The 26197-nt window shown below is 46.0% G+C and overlaps 1 protein-coding gene across 1 annotated transcript in view; it reads right to left on the bottom strand.

Moving 5' to 3' along the window:
* UBA1 (ubiquitin like modifier activating enzyme 1) overlaps positions 1 to 24452 on the bottom strand; it is a 186924-nt gene extending 162472 nt beyond the window's left edge. Inside the window, exons 1-2 of the mRNA XM_033923071.1 lie at positions 24289 to 24452; positions 4014 to 4130 (exon numbers count right to left, since the gene is read on the bottom strand). Of these exons, the coding sequence (XP_033778962.1) occupies positions 4014 to 4130 (117 nt within the window). The 5' untranslated portion in view covers positions 24289 to 24452. The remainder of the gene's footprint in view (positions 1 to 4013; positions 4131 to 24288) is intronic.
* Between the last annotated feature and the right edge of the window lie 1745 nt (positions 24453 to 26197).

The following is a 26197-nucleotide window of genomic DNA, read 5'->3' as shown; positions in this document are numbered from 1 at the left end:
CCAGATAACTCCTTTTGTAATCCGCCTTGAACCGCAAGGTAATGGCTGAATAGAAATCACTAATGTAATGTAATATTGTCTTATTTGAGCAGGCAGAGCACGGGAAGAAAAAGGAAATAATAAGAGGCATGCAACCCATCCTCCGAAAGAGGAAAGAGTATGAAGGTAAGAACAGCAATGTGTAGGACGGACCTAAAAAAAGGAGACAACTTCAGAATGGCAGGCGAATCCAAGTATAGGTGAGAAAGACGCTAGAAGGACTCAAGGAGAAAAGTAGAAGGGCAATAAAAAAAAAATGGCACATAGTAGTGCCAAATAAAAACATCTCAGAAAACCATTTGTTTCCTCCTGAGGAGATAGGAAATGAGGGGGAAAACCAAAAATTGGAAAAAGAAAAGAAAGGATGGTTCCCGTTGAATAGACCAATGTTGTAGGATGAAACTGGGAACAAAAGCATAGAAAGGAGAGAAATTTTGTACTATGGGCATTAGCAGAGAACTGAAAAGAAAGACCATCTTACTGAAGCTTAAGTCATATATGAACAGTTCTACCAGGAGGCTGTGTGAGAGCTCTGGAATATCTTGTAAAGAGAACAGAGCCAATGGAAGAAAACAGAGGAGAAGTAATTCTCACAATACATGCTGAAAATGAAATAAAGGGGAATCAGTTGAGAAGGGGCTGAATAAACAGTGAAAGGTAGATAGAAACCATTAAATGCTCCTGTTGAAGCATTAACATTAAATTAAGCTGAAAATTAAGAGAACAGAATATGCAAATTTTAGATAAGAACCTGACTACAAGCTGTACTGAGTGAAACAGATTACAGAGCTCAGATATCAGAATGTTAATGAAGAGGAATAGGACCTTTTCCCATTCAAAGAATTGGTAGGAAAGGTGCAATGAAGAGAGCAACCAAGAATGTGAACGCAATCAGAAACCAGCCAGAAAGAAATGTAGTCCAATGGAAGCAAAGTTCAGAGGGACCGGATGACTGGGAAAAAGTGTTATAAAGATAATCAGGCAGAAAAAGCATAACCTTTGGGATGGGAAAGATAGGCAAGTATCAGAAGTGACTTGGAACCTGAATCTCGGAGGTTTGGTCCCAATACCACAACTGTATGTCTGAGTGACATTTTAGAAACGGAAAGAGGTACAAGAGAAACCCTACATGACTTGTGCATGGAAACAGGGGAAACTCAAGGCCCAAACTCACAACCCAAGGTGCCGAGGTTGGAGTCCCCAGCAGTGCACTATACTGTCAAGTGATTGTGCGTTAGGTGGTTCACAAATGGTTGTGTAGAAGCGAGAGAGGAGGTCAAGGCCACGAGAGAATGGAGAAGCATTAAAAAGTTAGAAAAACCTGACAATCCTAAGGGAAATTTGCAATGCTACTAGGAATGAGGCACACATGGGAGCACATTTCCATTGGATAAGTTGAATGCTTAAACCACTTTGCCATTAATGGCTATGGTGAAAGGAGAATGTGGATATATCCAAATGTAAAAGATATAAATAATGGCGGTGGAACATGAAGTACACTAGTGGAAAGAAAGTATGTTGTGTTTGAAGAATAGTACCATGGAAATTAAAATCCAACATAGCAGTCATTGGAAATTTGAAAAAGAAGTGCATAGGAAAAACTATCGGGGCAGTGAAATATTAAATGACTTGCCCAGAGTCACAAGGAGCTGCACTGAGCACTGAACTCAGAACCTCAGGGAGTTGAGGCAGCTGCTCTAAGCACTAGACCACTCTTCCACTGAATGCATGGCATAAGCATATGAGAGGACATTCATATGTCAAGAGAAAAGGCCAGAGGTCCAAAGAGCCATGATAGGGGAAAAAAACTTCAGTACCCTAGAGCAGAGTTTCTCAACTTCTTCAAGCCAAGTACCCCCTAAGCCTAACAAATACCAACGGAGTACCCACGCCCAAACTCCGCCCCTGACTCCACCCCCATAATAGTACTAATTGTAATGCAATTTCTTCCATCTATTTTTCATACACACACAATATAATCTTAATACATAATGGTAACCACAAAATAAATTAAAAAAAAAAACACAAAGCACACTAAGTAGAGAAAATGTTAAATTATCTATTATATTCATTTTTTTCCTAGAGGTCAAGGCAGATGACTTTAAAATATGCAATGTCACCTCAGTAACAACTATAGAAAAATAGACAAATATAGTGCAGCATGGGTTCAGCCAAGGGAGATCTTGCCTCACCAATTTGCATGCCTTCTTTGAAGGTGTGAATAGACATGTTGACAATGGTGAGTCGGTTGATATAATGTATCTAGATTTTCAAGAAAGCTTTTGATAATGTTCCTCACGAGAGGCTCCTGAGAAAATTAAAGTGTCATGGGATAGGTGGCAAAGTTCAGTTGTGGATTAGGAATTGGTTATCGGATAGAAAACAGAGGGTAGGGTTAAATGATTATTTTTCTCAATGGAGGAGAGTAAACAATGGAGTGCCGCAGGGGTCTGTACTGGGACCGGTGCTATTTAACTTATTTATAAATGATATGGAAATAGGAATGATGAGGAGGTGATTAAATTTACAGATGACACTAAACTGTTCAAAGTTGTTAAAACGCATGCGGATTGTGAAAAATTGCAGGCGGACCTTAGGAAACTGGAAGACTGGCAGATGAAATGTCTAAATGGCAGATGAAGTGTCTAAATGGCAGATGAAATTTCATGTGGACAAATACAAAGTGATGCACATTGGGAAAAATAACCTGAATCACAGCTACCGGATGCTAGGGTCCACTTTGGGGGGTTAGTACCCAAGAAAAGGATCTGGGTATCATCTTAGACAATACGATGAAACCTTCCGCCCAATGTGTTATGGCAGCCAAAAAAGCAAACAGGATGCTAAGAATTATTAAAAAAGGGATGATTAACAAGACTAAGAATGTCTCCCCTCCCCTCCACCATATGCAGGATTTCTCCCTCTTGTCCCTTTCTATCTATTTGTTGCATCTTTCTTTTCATCTCCTCCACCCCATGTCCAACAATTTGTCCTCCCTCCCATCCCCCTGTGCAGCAGCTTTCCATCCCTCCCTCACATCCCCCTGTGCAGCACTTCCTGACCGACCCCACCACCATGAGACCTGACATACTTTCGGGCCTCCTAAAGCAGCAGCAGCGGTGGCAGAGGTAAACTGGCAGAGGCAACAAGGGGGCATCCGTGGAAAATCAGGGGTGGGAAACTGCACGGGGACACCAGGAAGTTCTTTTTCACTGAAAGGGTGGTTGATCGCTGGAATAGTCTTCCACTAGAGGTTATTGAGGCCAGCAGCGTGCCTGATTTTAAGGTCAATTGGGATAGACACGTGGGTTCTATTCACAGAGAAAGGTAGAGGGTGGGTCATTGAGGTGGGCAGACTAGATGGGCCGTGGCCCTTATCTGCCGTCTGTTTCTATGTTTCATGGCAGAGGGAAGGTCATGGCAGGGCAGGCCAGGAGCAGCCTGTTCAGAGCGAGTCCAATTTTTTTTTTTTGCAGGATAAATTGATTCAATGAAGTCAATCGGCGAATCGATTTGAATCGGTGTAATCGGGAAGCATTATGAAACAGCTCTACAAAGTTTTCTGCAGGCTGGACAAACAGATCTTCAAGAGATTAACCTGCCGGATGCAGACCCAAGTTTGCTTCTCCTCCTCGCTGGGGAGCTCTGGTGCACAGAGAGCCACAAAAACCATGAAAAATATCAAAAATAAACATACAGAGCAGATCAGAAAGACACCTTCCAGTTCAGGTGTAGAAGAAAAAACTGAAGACGGAAGAGGAGTTGAAAATCTGGAGTGGATGCCATCTGCACAACTCGCATGGGGAGAGTACTCTATTTGCCAGAATGACACACAATGCACTAGAAGTTACATTTATGGAATTGAGAGCCTTACACATGGGCAGAATTAGTGTAAATCTATTTTTCATTTAACATGCTTACATAAAATCTGAACAGCACTGAATGAACTCTGGGTTGATCTGCCTAGTACTTACGTTAGTAGGGGCTACAGTTAGGTCAGTTCGTATGGAATTGGCAGTAGAGCAGTTAGAACCCGTTTTCGTCTCGGATCCGGACACGCGGCGCTTCTTGGACAGCGGCGAGCTGGACATCTGATAAAGAGAGGAGGGTTAGAAACACAGAACTACCTTGAGTATAGTCACTCTCTTTGTATCTCAGATTCAAACTAACTTTGGGCTGAAATTGGTCTGTCACAGTCTATAATCTGTGTTCAAAAAGATCCTTAAAAAGTATTATATCTCTCTTTTTATTTTTATGTTTAATTACAATAAAGTATTACACTTGAAACAGAAAAATGCAAGCCAGATAGAAATTAAACATAGTTAAGAACATAAGAATAGCCTTACTGGGTCAGACCAATGGTCTATTTTGCTCAGTATCCTGTCTTCATGGAGGCCAAGCCAGGTCACAAGTACCTAGCAAAAACTCAAATAGTATCAACATTCCATGCTCCAATCCAGGGCAAGCAGTGACTTCCCCCATGTCTATCTCAATAGCAGAATATATGGACTTTTCCTCCAGGAACTTGACCAAACCCCCCCCCCCTCCTCTTTTTTTTTTTTTTTTTAACCTGCTACATTAACTGCTCTTACCACATCCTCAGGCAATGCGTTCCAGAGCTTAACTATTCTCTGATTGAAAAATGATTTCCTCCCTTGGGTTTTAAAAGTATCTCCCAGTAACTTGACATTGAGTGTTCCCTAGTCTTTGAAATTTTTGAGGTAAAAGAAGAAATTAATAATTCACATTAAAGACATATCAATAGGACTAAACATTAAGCAATCTCAAAAATTAAGAAATAATAATGGGGGAACTAAGAAAAAAAAGGTACAGGTGGAGTCTCTTCAAGTGGTAAAAATATTAGGAAGTTTATTCCAGAAGCTTAATAATTACCGATTTGAAAAAAATATTTTCATGTAAGATTCACATATAGTATGGAAGAAGATAATATTGGAACTGGAGTTGTCTTCACTCCAAAAAATTCTTTATAAGCTCCGGGAAAGTAAAGGTCTATTTTATACCCTTTAATTTAATAACACGTTTACAAGGAAATTGTAAGAAATATGTACTGCACAGGCACAGAACCTAAGGTTTTAAAGCCAAGATAACTTTTTTCCTTATTTGAGTACCGTATTTTCGCGGATATAACGCGCGCGTTATACGTGATTTTACGTACCGCGCATACCCCTCGCGCGTTATATACCTGAGCGCGGTATGCAAAAGTTTTTAAACATAGTTCCCACCCCGCCCGACGCCCGATTCACCCCCCCAGCAGGACCGCTCGCACCCCCACCCCGAACGACCGCTCGCACGCGCTCCCACCCGCACCCGCATCCACGATCGGAGCAAGAGGGAGCCCAAGCCCTCTTGCCCGGCCGACTCCCCGACGTCCGATACATCCCCCCCCCCTGGCAGGACCACTCGCACCCCCACCCCGAAGGACCGCCGACTTCCCGACAATATCGGGCCAGGAGGGAGCCCAAACCCTCCTGGCCACGGCGACCCCCTAACCCCACCCCGCACTACATTACGGGCAGGAGGGATCCCAGGCCCTCCTGCCCTCGACGCAAACCCCCCTCCCCCCCAACGACCGCCCCCCCCAAGAACCTCCGACCGCCCCCCCAGCCGACCCGCGACCCCCCTGGCGACCCCCACGACCCCCCCACCCCCCTTCCCCGTACCTTTGGTAGTTGGCCGGACAGACGGGAGCCAAACCCGCCTGTCCGGCAGGCAGCCAAAGAAGGAATGAGGCCGGATTGGCCCATCCATCCTAAAGCTCCGCCTACTGGTGGGGCCTAAGGCGCGTGGGCCAATCAGAATAGGCCCTGGAGCCTTAGGTCCCACCTGGGGGCGCGGCCTGAGGCACATGGTCGGGTTTGGCCCATGTGCCTCAGGCCGCGCCCCCAGGTGGGACCTAAGGCTCCAGGGCCTATTCTGATTGGCCCACGCGCCTTAGGCCCCACCAGTAGGCGGAGCTTTAGGACGGATGGGCCAATCCGGCCTCATTCCTTCGTTGGCTGCCTGCCGGACAGGCGGGTTTGGCTCCTGTCTGTCCGGCCAACTTCCAAAGGTACGGGGAAGGGGGGTGGGGGGGTCGTGGGGGTCGGCCAGGGGGGTCGCGGGTCGGCTGGGGGGTCGGTCGGAGGTTCTTGGGGGGGGGCGGTCGTTGGAGGGAGGGGGGTTTGCGTCGAGGGCAGGAGGGCCTGGGATCCCTCCTGCCCGTAATGTAGTGCGGGGTGGGGGTAGGGGGTCGCCGTGGCCAGGAGGGTTTGGGCTCCCTTCTGGCCCAACTACACAAAGTACGGGGAAGGGGGGTGGGGGGGTCGTGGGGGTCGGCCAGGGGGGTCGCGGGTCGGCTGGGGGACGGGCGGAGGTTCTTGGGGGGGGGGGCGGTCGTTGGGGGGAGGGGGTTTGCGTCGAGGGCAGGAGGGCCTGGGATCCCTCCTGCCCGTAATGTAGTGCGGGGTGGGGTTAGGGGGTCGCCGTGGCCAGGAGGGTTTGGGCTCCCGCCTGGCCCGATATTGTTGGGAGTCGGCGGTCCTTCGGGGTGAGGGTGCGAGTGGTCCTGCCGGGGGGGGGGGGGGGTGTATCGGACGTCGGGGGGGGCATCAGGCTTTCAGGATGGGGACAGACCTTCAAGGGGGGACAGGACTTCAAGGGGGGACAGTGCACGGAAAGTCAGGGGGGGTGAACGGAGAGTCGGGACAGCGCACGGAAAGTCAGGGCAGTGCACGGAAGTCAGGGGGGGTGAACGGAGAGTCGGGACAGCGCACGGAAAGTCAGGGCGGGCGAAAGGAGCGTCGGGCATCATGCGCGTTATATGCCTGAGCGCGGTATAGAAAAGTTTTTGTACATATCATCTTGATTTCTGCGCGCTATACCCCTGTGCGCGTTTTACACTGGTGCGCGTTATATCCGCGAAAATACGGTAATCCTTGAAAGATCAGGAAGCACATTCATTTTTTGTCCCAGAAAGCAGTTACCGTAACAGATCTTATTCGGGGACAGCAGGCAGATATTCTGGCATGTGGGTGACTTCATCCACGGAGTCCGGTACGGACAATGTAAAAGTGTATTGTCACGTTAAGTTTTAGAAACTAAGACTGCCCAAACCGTGTATACGCAAGTGCCTTTCCGCAGACGCCAGCTCACAAGGTCATCAGTTCTATGCCCAAGTGAAGAAGCCAACCAGGGGAGGTGGGTGGGATGTGAGAATATCTGCTTGCTGTCCCCAGATAACACCTGTAAAGGTAATAATTGAGCTTTATCCCAGGATAAGCAGGCAGCATATTCTCACATTTGTAACTCCCTAGCTTATGAAATGGGATGGAGGAAGTGCTGGCCTCAAAAACACCAACAGGAAGGTCTCCGCTCAAAAGGCATATATATTGTCCTATTCAAGCAGGTGGAGCAAGGGAAGAAGAAGAGAATAATAAGAGGCATACAACCCGTCCTCCGAAAGAGTAAAGGGTAAAAAGATAAGAACAGCAACGTGTTTGGTGGCTCTAAAAAAGGAAAAGACCTCAGAATGGCAGGCGAGTCCAACTATAGGTGAGAAAGATGCCAGAAGGACTCGATGAAAAAAGTAGAAAGGGCTATAGAAAAAATGGCACATAGTAGTGCCAGGTGAAAAAAATCCCAGAAAGCTATTTGTTTCCTCTTGAGAAGACAGGAGATGAGAGAGAAAGCCAAAAACTGGTAAAAGAAAAGAAAGGATGGCTCCCGCTGAATAGAATAAATGTTGTAGGATGAAACTAGGAACAAAAGCGTAGAAGAGAGAGAAATTCCGTACTATGGGTGTTAACAGAGAACTGAAAAGAAAAACTATCTTGTAAACTGAAGATTAAGTCATATAGAAACATAGAAACATAGAAAGATGATGGCAGAAAAGGGCTATAGCCCATCAAGTCTGCCCACTCCACTGTCCCACCCCATTAAGTCAGAGTGCTGCTCGACCCACGTAGAGATCCCACATGGATGTCCCATTTATTCTTAAAGTCGAGCACGCTAGTGGCCTCGATCACCTGCACCGGTAGTTTGTTCCAGTGATCCACCACCCTTTCTGTAAAGAAATACTTCCTGGTGTCACCACCAAATCTCCCTCCTCTGAGTTTGAGCGGGTGCCCCCCTTGTGACTGAAGGTCCCTTAGGAAAGAATATGTCGTTTTTCACCTCGACACGACCTGTGACGTACTTAAATGTCTCAATCATGTCACCCCTCTCCCTGCGCTCCTCTAGAGAGTAGAGCTACAATTTGCCCAGTCTTTCTTCGTATGAGAGACCCTTTAATCCGGAGACCATCCTAGTGGCCATTCGCTGGACTGACTCAGCTCGAAGTACATCTTCACGGTAATGTGGCCTCCAGAATTGCACACAGTACTCCAGATGAGGTCTCACCATGGCTCTGTACAGTGGCATTATGACTTCAGGTTTACGGCTGACGAAGCTTCTATTGATACATCCCATCATTCACCTTGCCTTGGATGAGGCCTTCTCTACTTATTTGGCAGCCTTCATGTCTGCACTGATGATTACTCCCAAGTCCCGTTCTTCTGAGGTCGTAGCTAGTGTTTCTCCATTCAAGGTGTATGTTCTGCATGGATTTCTGCTGCCGAGATGCATCACCTTACACTGCTTTGCGTTGAAGCCCAGCTGCCATGTTGAGGACCAGTTTTCCAACTTGATCAGATCCTGCGCCATACCATCCGTGAGATCGCTTTCACCTACTATATTACACAGTTTGGCGTCATCGGCAAACAGTGCTACTTTTCCCTGAAGCCCTCGGGTCAAGTCCCTTATGAATATGTTAAAAAGGGATGGTCCCAGGACTGAGCCCTGCGGTACTCCGCTAGTCACCTCCGATGTCTTAGAGAGGATGCCATTGACCACCACCCTCTGAAGTCTTCCACTCAGCCAGTCATTGACCCATGCCGTTAGTTTCTCACCTAACCCCATCGATTTCATCTTGTTTAATAGTCTACGGTGTGGGACACTGTCAAACGCTTTACTGAAATCCAAGTACACTATGTCCAGAGACTCTCCCGAGTCTAGCTTTCCTGTCACCCAGTCAAAGAAGCTGATAAGATTGGATTGGCATGACCTGCCCCTAGTGAATGCATGTTGACAGGGATCCCTCAGATTCCCCTCATCCAATATCGTGTCTAATTTCCCTTTAAGTAGAGTTTCCATGAGTTTTACACACTATTGATGTGAGACTTACTGGTCTGTAATTTGCAGCCTCCGCTCTGCAACCCTTTTTGTGCAGAGGAACAACATTGGCAGTTTTCCAGTCCAGGGGGACTCTCCCCGTACTTAGGGAGAGATTAAAGAGCATGGCTAACGGTTCCGCCAAAGCATTGCATAGCTCTCTGAGCACTCTTGGGTGCAGATTGTCCGGTCCCATGGCTTTGTTCAAGTTTATTAAAATTTTTGATTAATCGCTTAATCTTACTTCAAAGCGATGAACAAAAACAATTACAATTACAATTTTAAAAATAAAACATTAATTTAAACATAACATTAAAGTAAACTAGACTATATCAAACTTAACAAAACACGAGTAAGAGGAAGAGGGGATTTGAACTACAAAATATTATAGAAAAGGAGGTCAGGCAAAAACACAAGGTAGGGAATTAAAATGAATGGTCAAATACAGCATTAATGAATTCAGAGTAAGACTTATTAATCAAAAGCGTCTTTGAAAAGGAATGTTTTTAAATTGGTCTTGAATTTATCAATATTATGTTCTTCTCTTAAATAAATTGGCAGAGAGTTCCAGATTTGTGGGGCAGTAACTGAGAAGATAAATTGTCTTCTGGTATTAATGATCTTTAGAGATGGAATTGTCAGTAAATGCTGTTCGTTTTGACCGTTTCACCTTGAGTCTTGACAGTTCTCTATAAACATCAGCTGGTGTGAACTCAAACTTTTGAAATGGGTCATCCAGGCTTTGCTTTGTATCCAGCCGAGGCCCGTGCCCTGGTGCCTCGCAGGTAAAGACTGAACAGAAGTAATCATTCAGTAGTTTGGCTTTATCGGAGTCAGTTTCCACATAATTCCCGTCTGGCGTTCTAAGGCGTACTAACCCATTTGTGTTCTTTTTCCTATTGCTAATGTATCTGAAGAAGGATTTGTCCCCTTTCTTGATGTTCTTCGCTAGAGTTTCTTCCATAAGAAGTTTAGCCTCCCTGACTGCCTCCCTGACTGCTGTTTTGACCGTCTTGTAATTTTGGCCTCGATGCCCCTATTTTACCTTTAGCTTCAGACTCTGCTCAGTACCAAACCATTCTGCTTTGTGTTATTTACCTGCATCGAGACTCTGTACTGCAGCTATGTTTATTTAGGTATCATTTATTTAGGTATGTTTATTTAGGTATGTTTATTTAGGTATCATCATTGCTGCTTCCATGTCTCCCTCAATACCGGCCTGACCTTAGCAGAATACAATCCTGTCCTGGTTTTGATAATCACAATGGTCAGTCTTTGCTGGTTAAATCCACTCTTGAAAGGCACTCTTGAAAGGCACTGCACTACCAGGACGTGATGGCTGGACTATGGATAAGTTTTGACGCTGCCTCTGTCTGACCTACGCTGACAAATGAGTTCTCGATTTCAACTACTCTGTCCTCTACCTCAGACAGATCGTACAGAACTTGGCTGGTTTCGAGAAGTATATTACATTTCATCGCATGCCAGAATTTCCAGACGTCAAGAATCCACTAGGGCTCTAAACTCTTTTAAAGTTGAACAATCCTGTACATCAGAGGTGTACCAATACCAAACTAAAGGAAAAACGAAAAAACTACTACTCCAAACTCATCAGCACCGAAAAACCAGATACAAGAATACTTTTTGACATCTTAAGAAATCTCACCGATACCAAACCATTTCTCGCCACCCAAGGAAACCAAACTCCCACAGCCACCCAATTAGCGGATCACTTCAAACACAAAATCATCACAACCAGATCCACATTCAACAATTCAAGAATCAACATAGAAGAAATACGAATCAATCCCAAAACAGATGAAGCAATCCCAGCAGACAGGATATGGACAAACTTCCCAAAGATACAATGGTCAGACTTGAACAGGCTTTACAAAAAATACAGCAAATCCTCATGTGACTTGAACAATTGTCCCTCATACTTACTAGCAACAGCTTCCACCAAATTTAAAGCTAGCCTCACACTATGGCTTCAAACAACACTAAGTGAAGGTCATTTCCCACCGGAATTAGGAGAAATCATAATTACACCTATCCTAAAAGATCCCAAAGGTCCTATAGATAATCCTGCAAACTATAGACCAATCGCTTCAATCCCTCTATACATTAAAATAACAGAAGGCCTTGTCGCACAACACCTCTCCAACTACCTTGAAGACCATCACATACTACATCCATCACAATCTGGATTCAGATCCAACCATAGCACAGAAACTCTACTGGTATCACTATTAGACATTGCCCGACAACACCTCAGCAAAGGAAACAAGCTGCTTCTCATTCAACTCGATCTTTCTGCGGCATTCGACCTAGTTGACCATCACACACTACTCCAGATATTAGACGCAATAGGAATTTCAGGTAATGTTCACAAATGGTTCCAAAGCTTCCTCAAAACACGAACTTACAAAGTCAAATCAAAAGAGCACATATCCGACCCATGGTCAAACCCATGTGGAGTACCACAAGGATCACCATTATCACCCATATTATTTAACCTCTTCATAGCATCCCTAGGCATAACCCTAGACGCCCTAAACACAGTATCATTCAGCTACGCAGATGATATAACTATCCTCCTCCCCTTTAATATTCAAGACCCCTTATCCACAAACCACCTGAAAATGATAATGGAAACGGTAGAAAAATGGATGTCAAGACATAAACTAAAACTGAACTCGGAAAAAACTAAATTCCTACTACTGGAAAGGGAAAAAAAAACCATCTCTCACAGAACTAGAAGTAAACACAATCAAGTACCCAATGCAAAGCACACTCAAAATCCTGGGAATCCTACTAGACAGAAATTGCACAATGCAGTCTCAAATCCACAAAATCATCCAAAGAGCATTCTACACAATACGTAACCTAAGAAAAATAAGAAAATTCTTCAACAAAGATCAATACAAGATATTAGTACAATCCCTAGTACTGAGTATTGTAGATTACTGTAACAGCCTATACCTATCATGCCCAAATTACATGATAATACAATTACAGACAGTTCAGAACACAGCCCTCAGAATCATCTACTCACTAGGCAAATACGACCACATCACCAAAGCATACTTAGACTCACACTGACTACCAATAAAAGCAAGATCTCAGTTCAAATTCTACTGTCTACTATACAAGGTAATACATGGAACAGCACCCAGCTACCTAAACAACAGACTACACCGTAACCTCTCACACAGATTAAGGAGAACCCAGAGCCTATTCACTCACCCCCCTCTCAAAGGAACACGACGAAAGAAACTATATGACAGCCTTTTAGCGACACAGGCAGCAAAGATCGATACTACCATCACCAATCTACTGACCAAATCAATAGACATTAAAGCATTCCGAAAAGAAATCAAAACTCATCTCTTCAAAAAACACTTCCCATCATCATAACCTCATAAAAGTATTAGAAAATGCTCTCATGACTACCCAAACACCACCACCAGCAACACCCGAATCCGGACAGTATTATCTCTACTCGTCTAAACAACAGAATCCGGACAATATTATCTCTATTCGTCTAAACAACCTATCACTATCTACTATCTACTACCAATTTATCCTGGAAAAGTCCAGAACAACAATTGTAACTTAACGCATTCTTGTTTATATGTACTGCAATGCTACTGGAAATGTCCAGTCTTCTAACTTGTAATCCGCTTAGAACCGCAAGGCACAAGCGGAATAGAAATCACTAATGTAATGTAATGTAATGTAATGTTTCTTCATAAAGAGCCTACTAATCATGAAACAACACCTCTTCTGCTTTTTTCTGTCTCTGCTTCCAACGCAAATCCATCCAGGGTGCAGAGCTTGGAAAGATGGATCTTCTGTTCTACCTATCATAACAACTTGGTTTCTTGTAAGTTTCTGAACAGAGGGCTCCACTTGAGGTGTGGACTAAAATCTCCTCAAAAAAATGCAGTTCTTGCTCTGGTTCAGATTTCATATGCGCAGAGAAAGCTTGACCCATTTGTCTTATGAACATGGAAAAGGAAAGGCTCTCCGGAGGCAACATATGTCTATGTGGAGTATCAGACTAAAGTTCATAGGCCTCTGGGGCAGAATATTGTGGGTCAGAGAAATCTGAAGGAATAGATTGGAGTCCTTGTATTGTAAATGGCATGGTACCAGTGACACTGATGACAGCGCCATGATGGACTTCTTAGTGCTGGAGTTGCATCACGGAGACTGAGATGCAGTACCGTGAGGCCTCAGTGCCATGCTCGGGCTAGGCCGGTACTGGAGTGCAGCAGTTAGCTTTGATTGGCCTCGGAGCATTGCTGCTAACTTTTGTTGAAGCAGCTCTTGCAGTTGATCCTAATTATAGGTTGCAGTACCATGGACAGTGCCGATGACAGAGGGTGTTACAGCGTTGTGACCCTGATGCCTCAGAGATGACACTTCCGGTAATAATGGAGAGTGAGACTACTATTGACACCTATTTGGCATGCATCGACTTACTTGATACTATAGATGCAGGCATGGTTTGGCATATACCATTTTCAGGGCTATAGATGCTAGCATTGATTAGCAAGGTGAGGCATGGGAATCCTTCTTAGCCTGTTTCTTGATGGTGTCAGCCAACACCAAATGATGCGGCGACTGCTGATGTCGACACAGTGTCGACATTGGGTGTTGAGGACATCTGTGATAAATCATAGGTCCAATAAATCATAGGTCCAAACATTTTCTCTGTTGTAGACATTGAGGCCCTGATTCTCTAAAGTGCATCCCGATTTTAGGCGTCCTACAGCTGTCTAATCAGCCAATCGGGATGCACATTTTAAAAAAAAAAATGCTCCCCAGGCAAGCCTGAAGGCACCTCTGGGAGCCTAGGGAGACCCACAAGATGCCTAAGCTCGTCTAAGGGCCTTAGGCGGACCTTAGGCTGAACCTAGGCGGCCCTACGCGTCTCCCTAGTAGAGAAGCTTAAAATGTAGGCCAGCAAAATGCTGGCCTACATTTTAAGTAGACGCGGCTGCTATACTTATCGTGGCAAGGGATCTCTCGGCCGCTATAAGTATAGCGGGCCGCGGCCCCCTGACCAGGAGGGTGCCCAAGCCCTCTGCCTGAAGACGCACCCCCCCCTGACACTACCGACCGCCCCCCCCGACATTACCGATCCCCCCCCCGACAATATCGATAGCTGGCAGGAGGGTGCCCAATCCCTCCTGCCCGAAGACGCACCCCCCGGCGCTAACCCCCCCCAAACCTCCACTCCACCAAACCTGTTCTTAGAAGGGTCTTGCACGTCTTGAGCCGGCAGGTACGCCTCGTCGAAATGAAGCGGGCCCGCCCCTTCCCGTCCCATCCCGCCGAAGCCTAAGGCCTGATTGGCCCAGGCTCTAGAAGCCTGGACCAATCAGCCCTTAGGCATAGCGGGTCCGCCCATCCCCACTTAATCTAAGGCCTGATTGGCGGGATGGGCCGGGAAGGGGCGGACCCGCTTCATTTCGACGAGGCGTGCCTGCCGGCTCAAGACGTGCAAGACCCTTCTAAGAACAGGTTTGGTGGAGTGGAGGTTTGGGGGGTTAGCGCCGGGGGGGGTGTGCGTCTTCGGGCAGGAGGGATTGGGCACCCTCCTGCCAGCTATCGATATTGTCGGGGGGGATCAGTAATGTCGGGGGGGGTCGGTAGTGTCGGGGGGGGAGGTGCGTCTACGGGCAGAGGGTTTGGGCACCCTCCTGGTCAGGGGGCCGTGGCCCGCTATACTTATAGCGGCAGAGAGATCCCTTGCCGCGATAAGTGTAGCGGGCTGTTTCTAATCTAACCCGTTTCTCTAACCCGCGTCTGTAACATGGACGCCGGTTACAGAATCGGGGTTTAGTTTAGGCCGATTCTGAATAGGACGCCTCTCCCGGGCGTCCTATTCAGAATCAGGGCCTAGGTGTCTTGCGGGCCTCGCCTTCAATATAGGCGGCCTGCCTGGGGAGCATTTTTTTAAAAAAAACGTGCATCCCGATTGGCTGATTAGACAGCTGTAGGACGCCTACAGCTGCCTAAAATCGGGACGCACTTTTAGAGAATCAGGCCCTGAGCTTTCAAATAATGATTTTATAACTTTGAACAACATTGACAAGAGTCTACCCAGTGCCTAGGACCAAAGCACCGAAGACACCAATTGTGTGGATCAGTGACTTATATTGCCCTATTGCACCAAGAACATCTTTCAAAATCAGCAGAAGGCTTTGACATAGAGGGAAAAACCAGCGACGTGAGATCGAAGGAAACAAGTTTTTCTCTGATGGTTGAGTAAATCCACGATCAAAAAAAGGAAGAGTCAATGCTGCCAGCCGGAAAACCGGCTAAAGGAAGGCTGAAGTAAATATTTTGAAAAAAACTTAAAATAAAGTAATATCAAAGAAATAAAAATTAATAAAGAAAATTGATAAGAGAAGGCACAAAAAAGGGAAAAAAATAGCGCAATTGGAGAGACTCCGACGACACACGTCTTCTTAGCTCCATGAAAAACTAAAAACTGATGTTCCTGCAAGCTGATATCAGGCAGGAAGGCACTTGCGCATGTGCGGTACAGGCCATCTAAAGACTTTTGAAGAGTTAAAGTGACACTACACTTTTAGACAGTCTGTACTGGGCTCCATGGATGATGTCACCCATCTATAAGAATATTCTGCCTTATCCTGGGATAATTAAGACTGTGGGGACAGGGAGGGGATGATAATGATTTTTTCCCCCCGTATCACTCTCTACTCTACAGATTGAATCTCCAGAAGCCATTTTACTGTCTCTCGGACATCGACCGCCTTCTCTAGTTTTCCTGGCTGGAAAATTTACAAAGAAATCCCAAAACAGATTAGAGAAATCGAGTTTGTAGCTCTCTGGAATAGAGTCCAACAGGCATTGTCCAAACAAATTTTCATCCTGGCCTCCCTAATCTCTCAGATTCTCCCTCCTATTCGGGGTAGCTCATGCTCTGGCCTGACGTTATTGGGACTTCTAAGGAGTGGCGGCTGACAAGAAACCTAACGTCTGAGCTCTTCTGAAGCCCTCAAACTTCTGTCTAGATCTCTGAGCAGAGTAGCCTGCTGATGACTGGTGAGACGGTCTGTAACCACAAAAGGAACTAAGACTTAATCCCCCTGGAGCCACGTGGTCTACTGTCTGGCAATGACTCAGAACAATGATCTGCCACACTGGCCATAAGGGTGTCCTACCATTTGCCAAGGAATATTTTGTTCATTGAAAATAAGCCTGCCGAAATCAGGTTTAGAGGCAGAATATTCCATCGATTGTCTGATCCAGAGTTTTCTGCAGGCGGAGATAAAATAAGCAGACACTTTGCTCACGACCATAAACACATAATATAATGTCTGCTACATAATCAACCCAGAAAAATACCACCAGGGGGTATATGTTCTCTTCTGGAGCCTGGCGCAGTATCATGTACCACAAAGGAAGTCTCCATCACTCTGAAACCCAAAGCTAAAGCTTCAAACTGTTTGAGGATTAAGTCCACCCTACGATCCTGTGCATCCTTTAGAATTATTCTACCTTCATTAGGAGTGACATATGCTTCGCAACTTGTGCTACCAGCGAATCAACTCCAGGTGGCACAAATAAGCCATCGGGTACAGTTTTGTCATGGCTCTGGCAAACATCAAGGGGTCCTCTGGCAGCTCCATCAGCATCATGGTGATCGCTGGATGAGACTAGGTCTTAGAACTGCTCATAAGAGAAATTTGAGTCATGGAAGCCTGAGGAAGTTCTAAACTTAACTCCTTCAGAGATGCTATACCAACTTCCAGGGGAACGCACCCCAAGCTATCCTGTTAGTGCAGGCTGGCTATGTAGGTGCTCTGCGAAAGGGTTGCCACACTGCTCCCCCCCAAGCAAAAGCTTTCTGAACTAGAGGCTGTATCTTCTCCCAGGCAGAGCTGTCCCAACAAACCTGGGAACCTCTTGGACACTGTGAAGCCTCGAACTTTAGATTGAAAACCCCAAAATAGTAACACTTGCAGAGCAGCAGGAAAGACACCTTTTCAACTTACTTGCAAAAGGAAAAACTGAGACGGGAAATACCTACTGACAAGGAGGTGGAGCTGAAAAGCTGAAAACAATTCCTTCTACAAAAACTCACATATAGAGGTGAATACAGTGGCTGCTGTGATTGGTTGAAGCCCCCGAGAATACTTTTAAGCATTGGAGGCTGAGCTGCCGTGCTAGTAAGACTGTCTACAACCAGTCACTTCCATGGCAAACTTGAGCATTTCTCCCTCATTGTGAACCCCTAAGTCTTTGCTGACAAACATCTAAAGATTATGTTTCTTACCTCTGCTAATCTTCTTTCTTGTAAACCTCCTCTGGAGGCTGAATGGTAATGTAATCAATTCCTTCCAGCCCTGAATTGTAGGGGACTCAAAATCAATGATTAACCCCTCCTCTGGTCATCCTCTGTGACACTCCTCTGGAATCTCAGTCAGTACACAAGCCAAGTATATCTATAACAAAAACAGGAAACAAAACAAGAGCGAGATGGGGGGGGGGGAGACTCCCCGCTGCATATCAATTCTGCTCATGAGAAACAATTGCAAAACCATTAATGCCTAAGGCCAACATAGCATAAACAGTAAATTTGAACAAGAAACAATTTGGAACAGTACAAATTGGCATAAAGGAGACACAGCCTGAGGGGTCAGAAGGGGGCAACCACCCGGGCAACCGCAAAGGAGGCCTCTTCCTCCCAGCCCCCCCCCCTGCAAAAAACAGACTACATCCAGGTCGGACGCTATAGAACCCCTGAGAGCAGCGGGACCCAAGCACGAGAAACCCGCAATCTGAACACGAAGCGAAGAAACCGCAAGCCCTTTCCTGATGCCAGCTTGCAATAAGTCCAGCCTGGGCCACGGGATCCACCTGAACCCGCTCACACCAAGCCTGAAAACGCTTCCAGGTTTTCGTATAGGCTGACACCATGGATTTCCGCTTACTCTGGAGGAACATAGCAATGACCGCAGACGAATAGACCCTAGCTGTCAGTGCTGCGCGCTCACGAGCCAAGCCATAAGACCAAAACAGTCCGGATCTTGGAGCGCTATGGGGCCCTGCGTCAGTAGCTGCTGATGGCAGGGAAGCCGCAGACCCCTTCTCTATGCTCAACTGCACCAGGTCTGCGTACCACGGGTCTTCTGAGCCAGTCCGGGGCCACCCTGCTCACGTGAGAAGCCACCCGGCGCAGCATGCGCCCTATCATAGGCCATGGGGGGAAGACATAGAGAAGCGCCCCCGGAGGCCAAGGCTGTACCAGGGCATCCAACCTTTCATTGCTGACCTCTCTGTGGCGGCTGAAGAATCTGTCCGCCTTCCAGTTCCCAGAGGATGCCATCAGATCGAAGGTTGGATGGCCCTATTGTTGAACTATGGACTCAAACACTTGCCTGTACAGAGACCACTCTCCCGGGTCCAGAGTCTGCCGACTCAAAGTCTGCCTGAACGTTGTCTACACCCACTTGAGTGGCCACCAGATGCTTTTCCGCCCAAAAAAAGAGTATCTGAGCTTCCAGGCTCAGCAGAGGACTCTTCGTGCCACTCTGTCGGTTAACACAGGCTACTGCCATCACATTGTCTGAGAATACTCGAACCGCGTGACAAAGGAGGCACCTCTGAAAACGCAACAGAACCGGGTGGATTGCCTGCAACTCCAGGCAATTTATCAACCATCTGCTCTCCAAGGAAGTCTTTCGTCCCTGCGCCGGGGCAGACTTGCAAACTGCCCCCCAGCCGGAAAGACTCGCATCTGTGGACAGAGTCACTCAATCCAAAACCCTCAAGAGGAAGCCCTCTGTTCAGGGTCACTGGATTCAACCACCACTGCATGCTGCTGCAGGCTGCTGCCGTCCAAGGAAGCGGTGCACTCAAAAAATCCCGCTGGGGATTCCACAGAGTCAAGAGAAACTGCTGAAGAGATCGAAGATGCACTCTGGCCCACAGGATCACATCTATAGACGCCACCATGAGACCTAGTATCTGCTGATACTGCCAGGCCGTAGAAGCCGGAACCTTTAACATGGCCTGAATGGAACTCCGTACCTTGATCTTCCTGGGATCCAGCAGAAACACCTGTTTCCTGGCCATGTGAAACCGGATTCCCTACCGTACCTTGATCTTCCTGGGATCCAGCAGAAACACCTGTTTCCTGGCCATGTGAAACTGGACTCCCAGGTACTCAAATTCCTGCGTCGGCTCGCAGTGGCTCTTCTTCAGGTTGCTTACCCTGCCAAGGCATTCCAGCAGTTGCACCACTGGAGGAATTGCTCTGCTGCCCTCTATCACCAAGGAGGCTCTGATCAGCTGGGCGTTCATGTATGGATGGACGAGGACACCCTGCATTTGAAGGTGTGCAGTCACTACCACCCTTACCTAGGTGAAGGGTCTGGGCGCGGAGGCCTGATCAGACAATGCCGCAAACTGGAAGTGCCGCCCCAGCACGTGGAACTGTAGAAACCTGTGTTTCTGAAAAAATGGGAATGTAAAGGTATGCTTCCGTGAGATCCAGTGAAGCCAAGAATTCCCCACTACAACCGAGTACACCGTTTCCATCCAGAAACGCGGAACTCGCAGGAGTGCATTCACTGCCATTAGATGCAGAATAGGTCTCCAATCTTCTGAGCCTTTCTTTGGAACGATGAAACATATTGAGTAACTCCCAGAGCCCAAGTCATGCTCTCGGACAGGCTCTATTGTTGCCAGAACTAGTAGCCTGTGAACAGTGGCTTGCACGTGCCGGGCTCTCTCTAGCTGTCCTGTGGGCGAAGCCAGGAAGAAATCTGACAGGGGTCGGTAAAACTCCAATCTGAGCCCTTCTCTAAGAATCTCTAGGACCCACCGGTCCGAAGTCCCTCTCTGCCACCCTGTCCTGAAGGATTACATATTCAGGAGCATGACGGAGCTTGGAGAAACATGTGCAGGTGATAAAAGAGGTGGCCGTTGTAGCTCTCACCCCTGCCGCCGTGAAATCGAAAAAGCGCTTAAGGAAGAAATCCACTTGCCTATCCTGAACATCCTTCAGGACCACCCTTCCATTAGAGGGAATGGAAGCGCGCTAAGTGATCTGCGCCATAGCTGAATCTACTTATGGTGGAGCCAAGCATTTGATGAGCTCCAGGGCCATGGGAAACAATCTCGCCATAGCCTTAGCACACTTGAGGGGACTCCTCCAGGGACTCCCAGATTCTAGAAAGGATCCTAGTCAAATACGGAGGGTCCAGAAAGGAAGCGGTCAGCGGGTGCTGATCCCTCAGTAAGGAACATTCCACCTGTTCTGTAGATCCGAATTCAGGTTCAACTCTCTCAGGGACTCAGGAATAATATCATTCAGGCGGCTACACTGAAAGAGCCTGCATACAGCCGGGTCGCCCCCAAGATTATGGGACCCACTCTCAGCAGGATCACGAAGATCTGCGAGATTGGCCACATCAGCAGATACTGCCGAGTAAACCTGTAACAGCAAAGGTATAGAAACCGGAGTAGAAGCGAAGGTGGGAACCTCCCGCTTGCTCTCCGGGGTCCCTGAGAGAGAACATAGAGACATGCTAGAATTCAGTGGCTGGGAAGATTCCATCTGTCACACTGGATTCAGAGCTGAATAAACAGGCATGGACTTTATAAAATAAAAAAATCTGATACATCCTCTGAACCAATACTGGGGGGAAAAATTTCCCTGCGGCCATAACCACTCTATGTTCATCTGATCTAGAATGCTTAGCTGTCATATGGGACTTGGCTCCAGAATTGCGCTTTCGTTTTGCCAATGCATCAGCTTTACTGGGTCATCAGACGCACCCTTTGCATCTCCGGTAGTATTAGCAGTGAGGGGGGGGGTGTTATCTCCAAAGGAGGGATTAGCGGAATCCGTGCATACTTCGGCCCCCTTGCATGCTGCGGCATGTGTAGAAACCGGCTGCAAAACCAACAGCCATCCGCTGCAAATGAGGCATGAATCCATACCAACATGTCCTGAGGAGGCCATCAGAGAAATTTAGAGCGAAAATGAAGCTCCTATGTGCAAAAAATATACTTTTGAAAAGTTTAAAGAAAATCCAAGATGGCCACCGTGCGTGCCGATTTTGCCTTAAAACTGTCCGGGAAAAACACAGGGAACCCGGGAAAATAGTGATTTTGCATTTTTACAGGTTGGGGGTAGGGCATGCAGGGAAAACACCCCCAAAACACTTTTGAAGAAACCCCCCCCCAAATCACCAATACAAACATGCATACTGTGGCTGTGCTGCAATGAACAGAAGTGGCAGGCAAGCTATGCAAGCAAGCATGGAGATCTACTGCCTCAGAAAGCTGGGAAAACTGGATTTCAAGTTTTCCGACTGCCTCACCTGCCCGGTCACCCTAGTCAGTGACTACTTGGACCTCCAGAATAATTCAGGGCAGGCAAGCAGTCCAGTTCCGATCCCAGGCACACCTCCACAGAACCGCACAGCCTGCACTCAATCCCTTAGCAGACGAACCCGGGAAGAGTTAGTTCCCAATCCTGGAAACCAGATCTGACCAGAAGGCTGTCCAGGGAACTTACTGCAGCGGCAGGGAACCCTCCAGAAGCAGACAATGTTAGATACAAAATCTGAGATCTCCTGCCGAAGGATGTCCCCGCAGCACTAGGGCAAGACCTGTGCCAAATATAAATTTACTTTACTAGAATTAAGAAAAAAAATAAAACACTAGCAGAAGAGATGAGCTCCTAAACAGGGCTTGTAAGAAACTAACTAGATTCCAGGATACTGTCACGGAGGATGACCAGAGGAGGAGGGGTTAATCATTGGTTTTGAGCTCCCTACAATTCAGGGCTGGAACGGATTGATTACCCTACCATTCAACCTCCAGAGGGATTCTACAAGAATCTGTATTATGTAAATACCTTGGCTCCTGACTACTTCCTCAACTTTTGTCTCTCTCATATTGTCAAATTGTTACTCTATATCCAATTAAGTTTTGAACCCCAGCAATGCCAAGGCGCTTTAGCTAACAGGTCATACATACCTCTTCTCTTAGGATAATGCATTTAGTTGTCCCATTCACTTAAAATTCTGGAAGCAACTACTGAAACTCACCTTTAACAACTGATGCAGTCTATTGCTTAAGCTTTAATAAGCTGGAGGATAAAAATCAGGATTTATCTGTTTAATGAGGCTCTTTCATAGCCTGAAATCATGCACTTAGCTTGCCTGGACTACTGCAACTCCCTTTACAATAGGGTGCAGCACCTGAAATCATGCAATTAGCTGCCTGGACTACTGCAACTCCCTTTACAACAGAGTGTAACAGTCAGCTTTTAAACACTTCCAATTAGTCTAACATACAATTTTTATGTGGTCACAAGCCCTAGCATTATGAAGACGACTAGTCCCCTCTTTTCATCTCATGTCACTGGCTAACAGTTATAGTGTTAAAATTTTAAATACTGGTAATTACTTTTAAAACTATACAATCAGGTCTGCCCTCTTTTTTTAAAAGTGTTAATTCACCAGGCCTCTCATTTTCTCTACTCAATTATTGACAAATTTCTTTTGATTCCTTCTCCTTACCGTGCTAGGCTTTCATCTACATATGACGCTGCATGCTATATTCTTGCCTATCTTCAATGGAATTCTTTGCCCAAGTATGTCTGATATGAGGCCTCTCTTACTAGTTTCAGGACAGACCCAACAGCTTTTTTTCTTTGAACAGGTGTTTGGCTAGTAGCTGGTGTACATACTGCAGCCAAGTGGTGGACTAGTACTACAACAGGCTTTTCTCTCCCTTTTCTTTTTGTCTTAAACCCCTGTGATAATCATTTGAATTGCAGTATAATCAAAACTGGCAACATACATAAATATATTCTTTAAAATCAATTTCAAATTGCTTTGATATGTCCACTGTATAAATCTAAAAACAGACAGCATCAGAAATGATAAAGTACAATGAGCAAATATAAAACATTATATATCTCATATATCTGAGCACAAGACCTCAGGTAGACCTAGCTCAGAAGGGTGGGCCAAGTGCACTTAATGTATAAATGTGTCTGGGTAAAAAGTAGATACCATGGAAAACTTGGTAACAGATATCACACTGAGACGTGTAAAGTGGGAACATGGACAACAAAAATACAGCATGAACTGCTGAAGAGCAGATCTGCATCAAAACAGCACAAACTCACAGTAGCAAACTAGCTACAGAAAATTAAATCTGTGCTTTTTTACACTACACATTCTACCAAAATATTGTTACACATCAGCTGGCACAAAAAACCGAAATGCTATTTTCTTTCCTCGAGGAAAAAAAAAGAGAAAGGACACAATGTTAAATAAGTAATCAACAATAAAAAAAAATGCCATGGATTACCATACTATTCATTCAGATCACACCAGCTGTGCAATTTAACCCTTTAGGAAATGCACAGCCCTAAGCTACATGACCTAGGATCGAGTTTACAGCATCTAGATTACCCAAGATTTTCTGAAAGAATGAATGGCAAGTAACTACAGTAATAAAGCTAAATGAAAGAAAATAAGGCGATCCCTTTTTTAGATTAGCTAACCATACATTTTAGAACAAGCTTTTGAAGGCAAAACCTTCTTTTTTCCGCTGGAGTTTCCCAACCTAAAAATAAATGAACTATAACTTTTCCAATGTATTAAGTGTATAGTTATAAAGATCAGGCGATTAATTCTGAAGCAACACTAGGACAGAACAAGTTTTAGAGAATTAGAGATGATTTAAGAGAAGTCTAAACAGAAGGAAGTTAAACAAAATAGCAGGTCTGAAAATCCCCACATCTGCAAAAGTTAGCCAGCTAATCATGTACCGTGGGCCTTGTCTGAAAAGAAAAGATTGGATTGCATCTCAAGCTCTCTTTTAGTTCTGTTTTTTTCTGGGATTACAGACCTCAAATCTGCGGTACAACCCTCCCTCCCCAACAGTAAAATAATGCTTAAGAACTGCGGCCTATGTGATGCCTGGTTTGTTTTTCCCCTCTCCTCCCGTCAACCTTCCGACCCTTCTCACCAATGCCGCTTCAGCGGAGCCCGCTCTTTATGCCTTGTTCCCTGTGTCTGCGATCGCTTTCCCGGGCCTTGCTTCCGGCTCCGCTTTGCCGAGTCACCGCCCGGCTACTACCCAACAAACAAAAGATGGCCGCCAGAACTCCAACAAGCAGCACCGGCGCTGCTACTGCAGCGTCACTCTATTTATGCAAAGCATGAAACCAATTCGGCCAACCACCTTCCAAATGGGACGGGGCTAAAGAGAAGAGCCTGAATGCCTACCGGTTACACCCTCTCTGACGCTAGAAGTCTAGAGGGAGGCGTGATTGCTAGAGAGAGCTTGCTTTCACAATTGGTTTTAATTGCTAGTACCGCCGCCGACCTAGAAAAGCTGGAAGAAGAAAGGAGAACAATACAGGCTGGGAAAAGATGGTATGATGCTGGATTGGGAAGGTGAAAAAGACAGCGCGACGTTGGAAAGGGGTGGGGCGGGAAAAACAAGAGAGGAGAGGGTGTATGGCAAAAGGAGAGTAGCCACAGTCAATGTAAGACAGGAATGAGAGGGAAAAAAAGGGATCTTGAAAAAAGATAGTAAGAATGAAGTTACTCTACTCCTAATCATCACTTCTATAGCCTGTACATTTTGACATTTATAGATAGTCCCTGTTCAAAAGAGCTTACAATCTAACTTGGACAGACAGACATTCCATTTAGGGTTGGAGATAGGGAATTAGGAGTTGAAAGCACTCTCAAAGAGGTGGGCTGTTAACTGCCCAGGAGCACAGAGAAAAAGAAAAAAAATAGAAAAGATGGAGAGGAGATTGATGTAAAAGTACATAAGAACATAAGAAGTTGCCTCCACCGGGATCAGACCAGAGGTCCATCACGCCCAGCGGTCCGCACCCGCGGCGGCCCATCAGGTCCATGACCTGTCAAGTGTTCCCTGCCTCATCCTAAAAAAACTATCATTATTTCTATCCATATCCCTCAATCCCCTTATCCTTCAGGAATTTATTCAAACCTTCTTTGAATCCCTGTAGTGTCTTCTGCCCCTTTCGTCCAAGTAAAGAAGAGAGGAGATACATAAGAAACCAGAAAGACCTAAGAGAAAACTGAACATTAGTCAGAAATTGGGACCTATGTAATTAGAAAAATTACATAATCAGATATCAATGGTAGAAAAAAAATATTTAAGTAAGGATGGAGTCCACTTTAAAAAGGTAACTAAATAAAAAAATGGAATGTAAGGCGATACCTTTTTGTCAGCCTAAATACATTTTGACCAGCTAGTTTTAATAAAAATGTATTAAATTAGTGCAATAAAAGATTATCACCTTATTTTTCATCTTTATTTTGCACAATACAGCACATCATGCATCACTGTTTCTCTTGCTCTGGTGTTGCAGGCAGGATCTGTTTTACTTTTTTTATATACCTATTTCCCCATGTATAGGCCACAGGAAATGCCAATGTAGGTTTAAAAACACTTAGATAAGCTGCCCCATGTTACAAGCTACGGCTTGTCTAAGAGTTTTTTTAAACCTACATTGGCCTATACAATGGGGCGACCTATACATCTCCCCCCTCCTTCGATAAATACCTCTGAAGATATCTCCGCTGGCAGGCGCTGCCTCCTCCAATCACTCTGTGGAGGGCAGGGGCGAAGTTTGCAATCTCAAGCCTCAACCTGCACCGCTTCCTGATTGGCTGCCATCAATTCTCGTGATGGCAGCCATTCAGAAGCAGTGCAGGGCAAGGCTTCTCCCTCTCCCTCTCTGTCTTCCCCATGGCCTTTCAGCGTCCTTCTCCACCCCCCCTCCGTCTTCCCCATGTCCTTTCAGCGTCCTTCTCCACCCCTTTGTCATCCCCATGTGCTTTCAGAGTCCTTCCCCCCCCGCCCTTCCCATGGCCTTTCAGCGTCCTTCTCCACC

The sequence above is a fragment of the Geotrypetes seraphini genome, chromosome 1, assembly GCF_902459505.1.
Source record: "Geotrypetes seraphini chromosome 1, aGeoSer1.1, whole genome shotgun sequence".
Taxonomy (NCBI): Eukaryota; Metazoa; Chordata; class Amphibia; order Gymnophiona; family Dermophiidae; genus Geotrypetes; species Geotrypetes seraphini.
The sequence above is the reverse complement of the archived record's forward strand: the minus strand, read 5'-3'. Positions and strand labels throughout refer to the sequence as shown.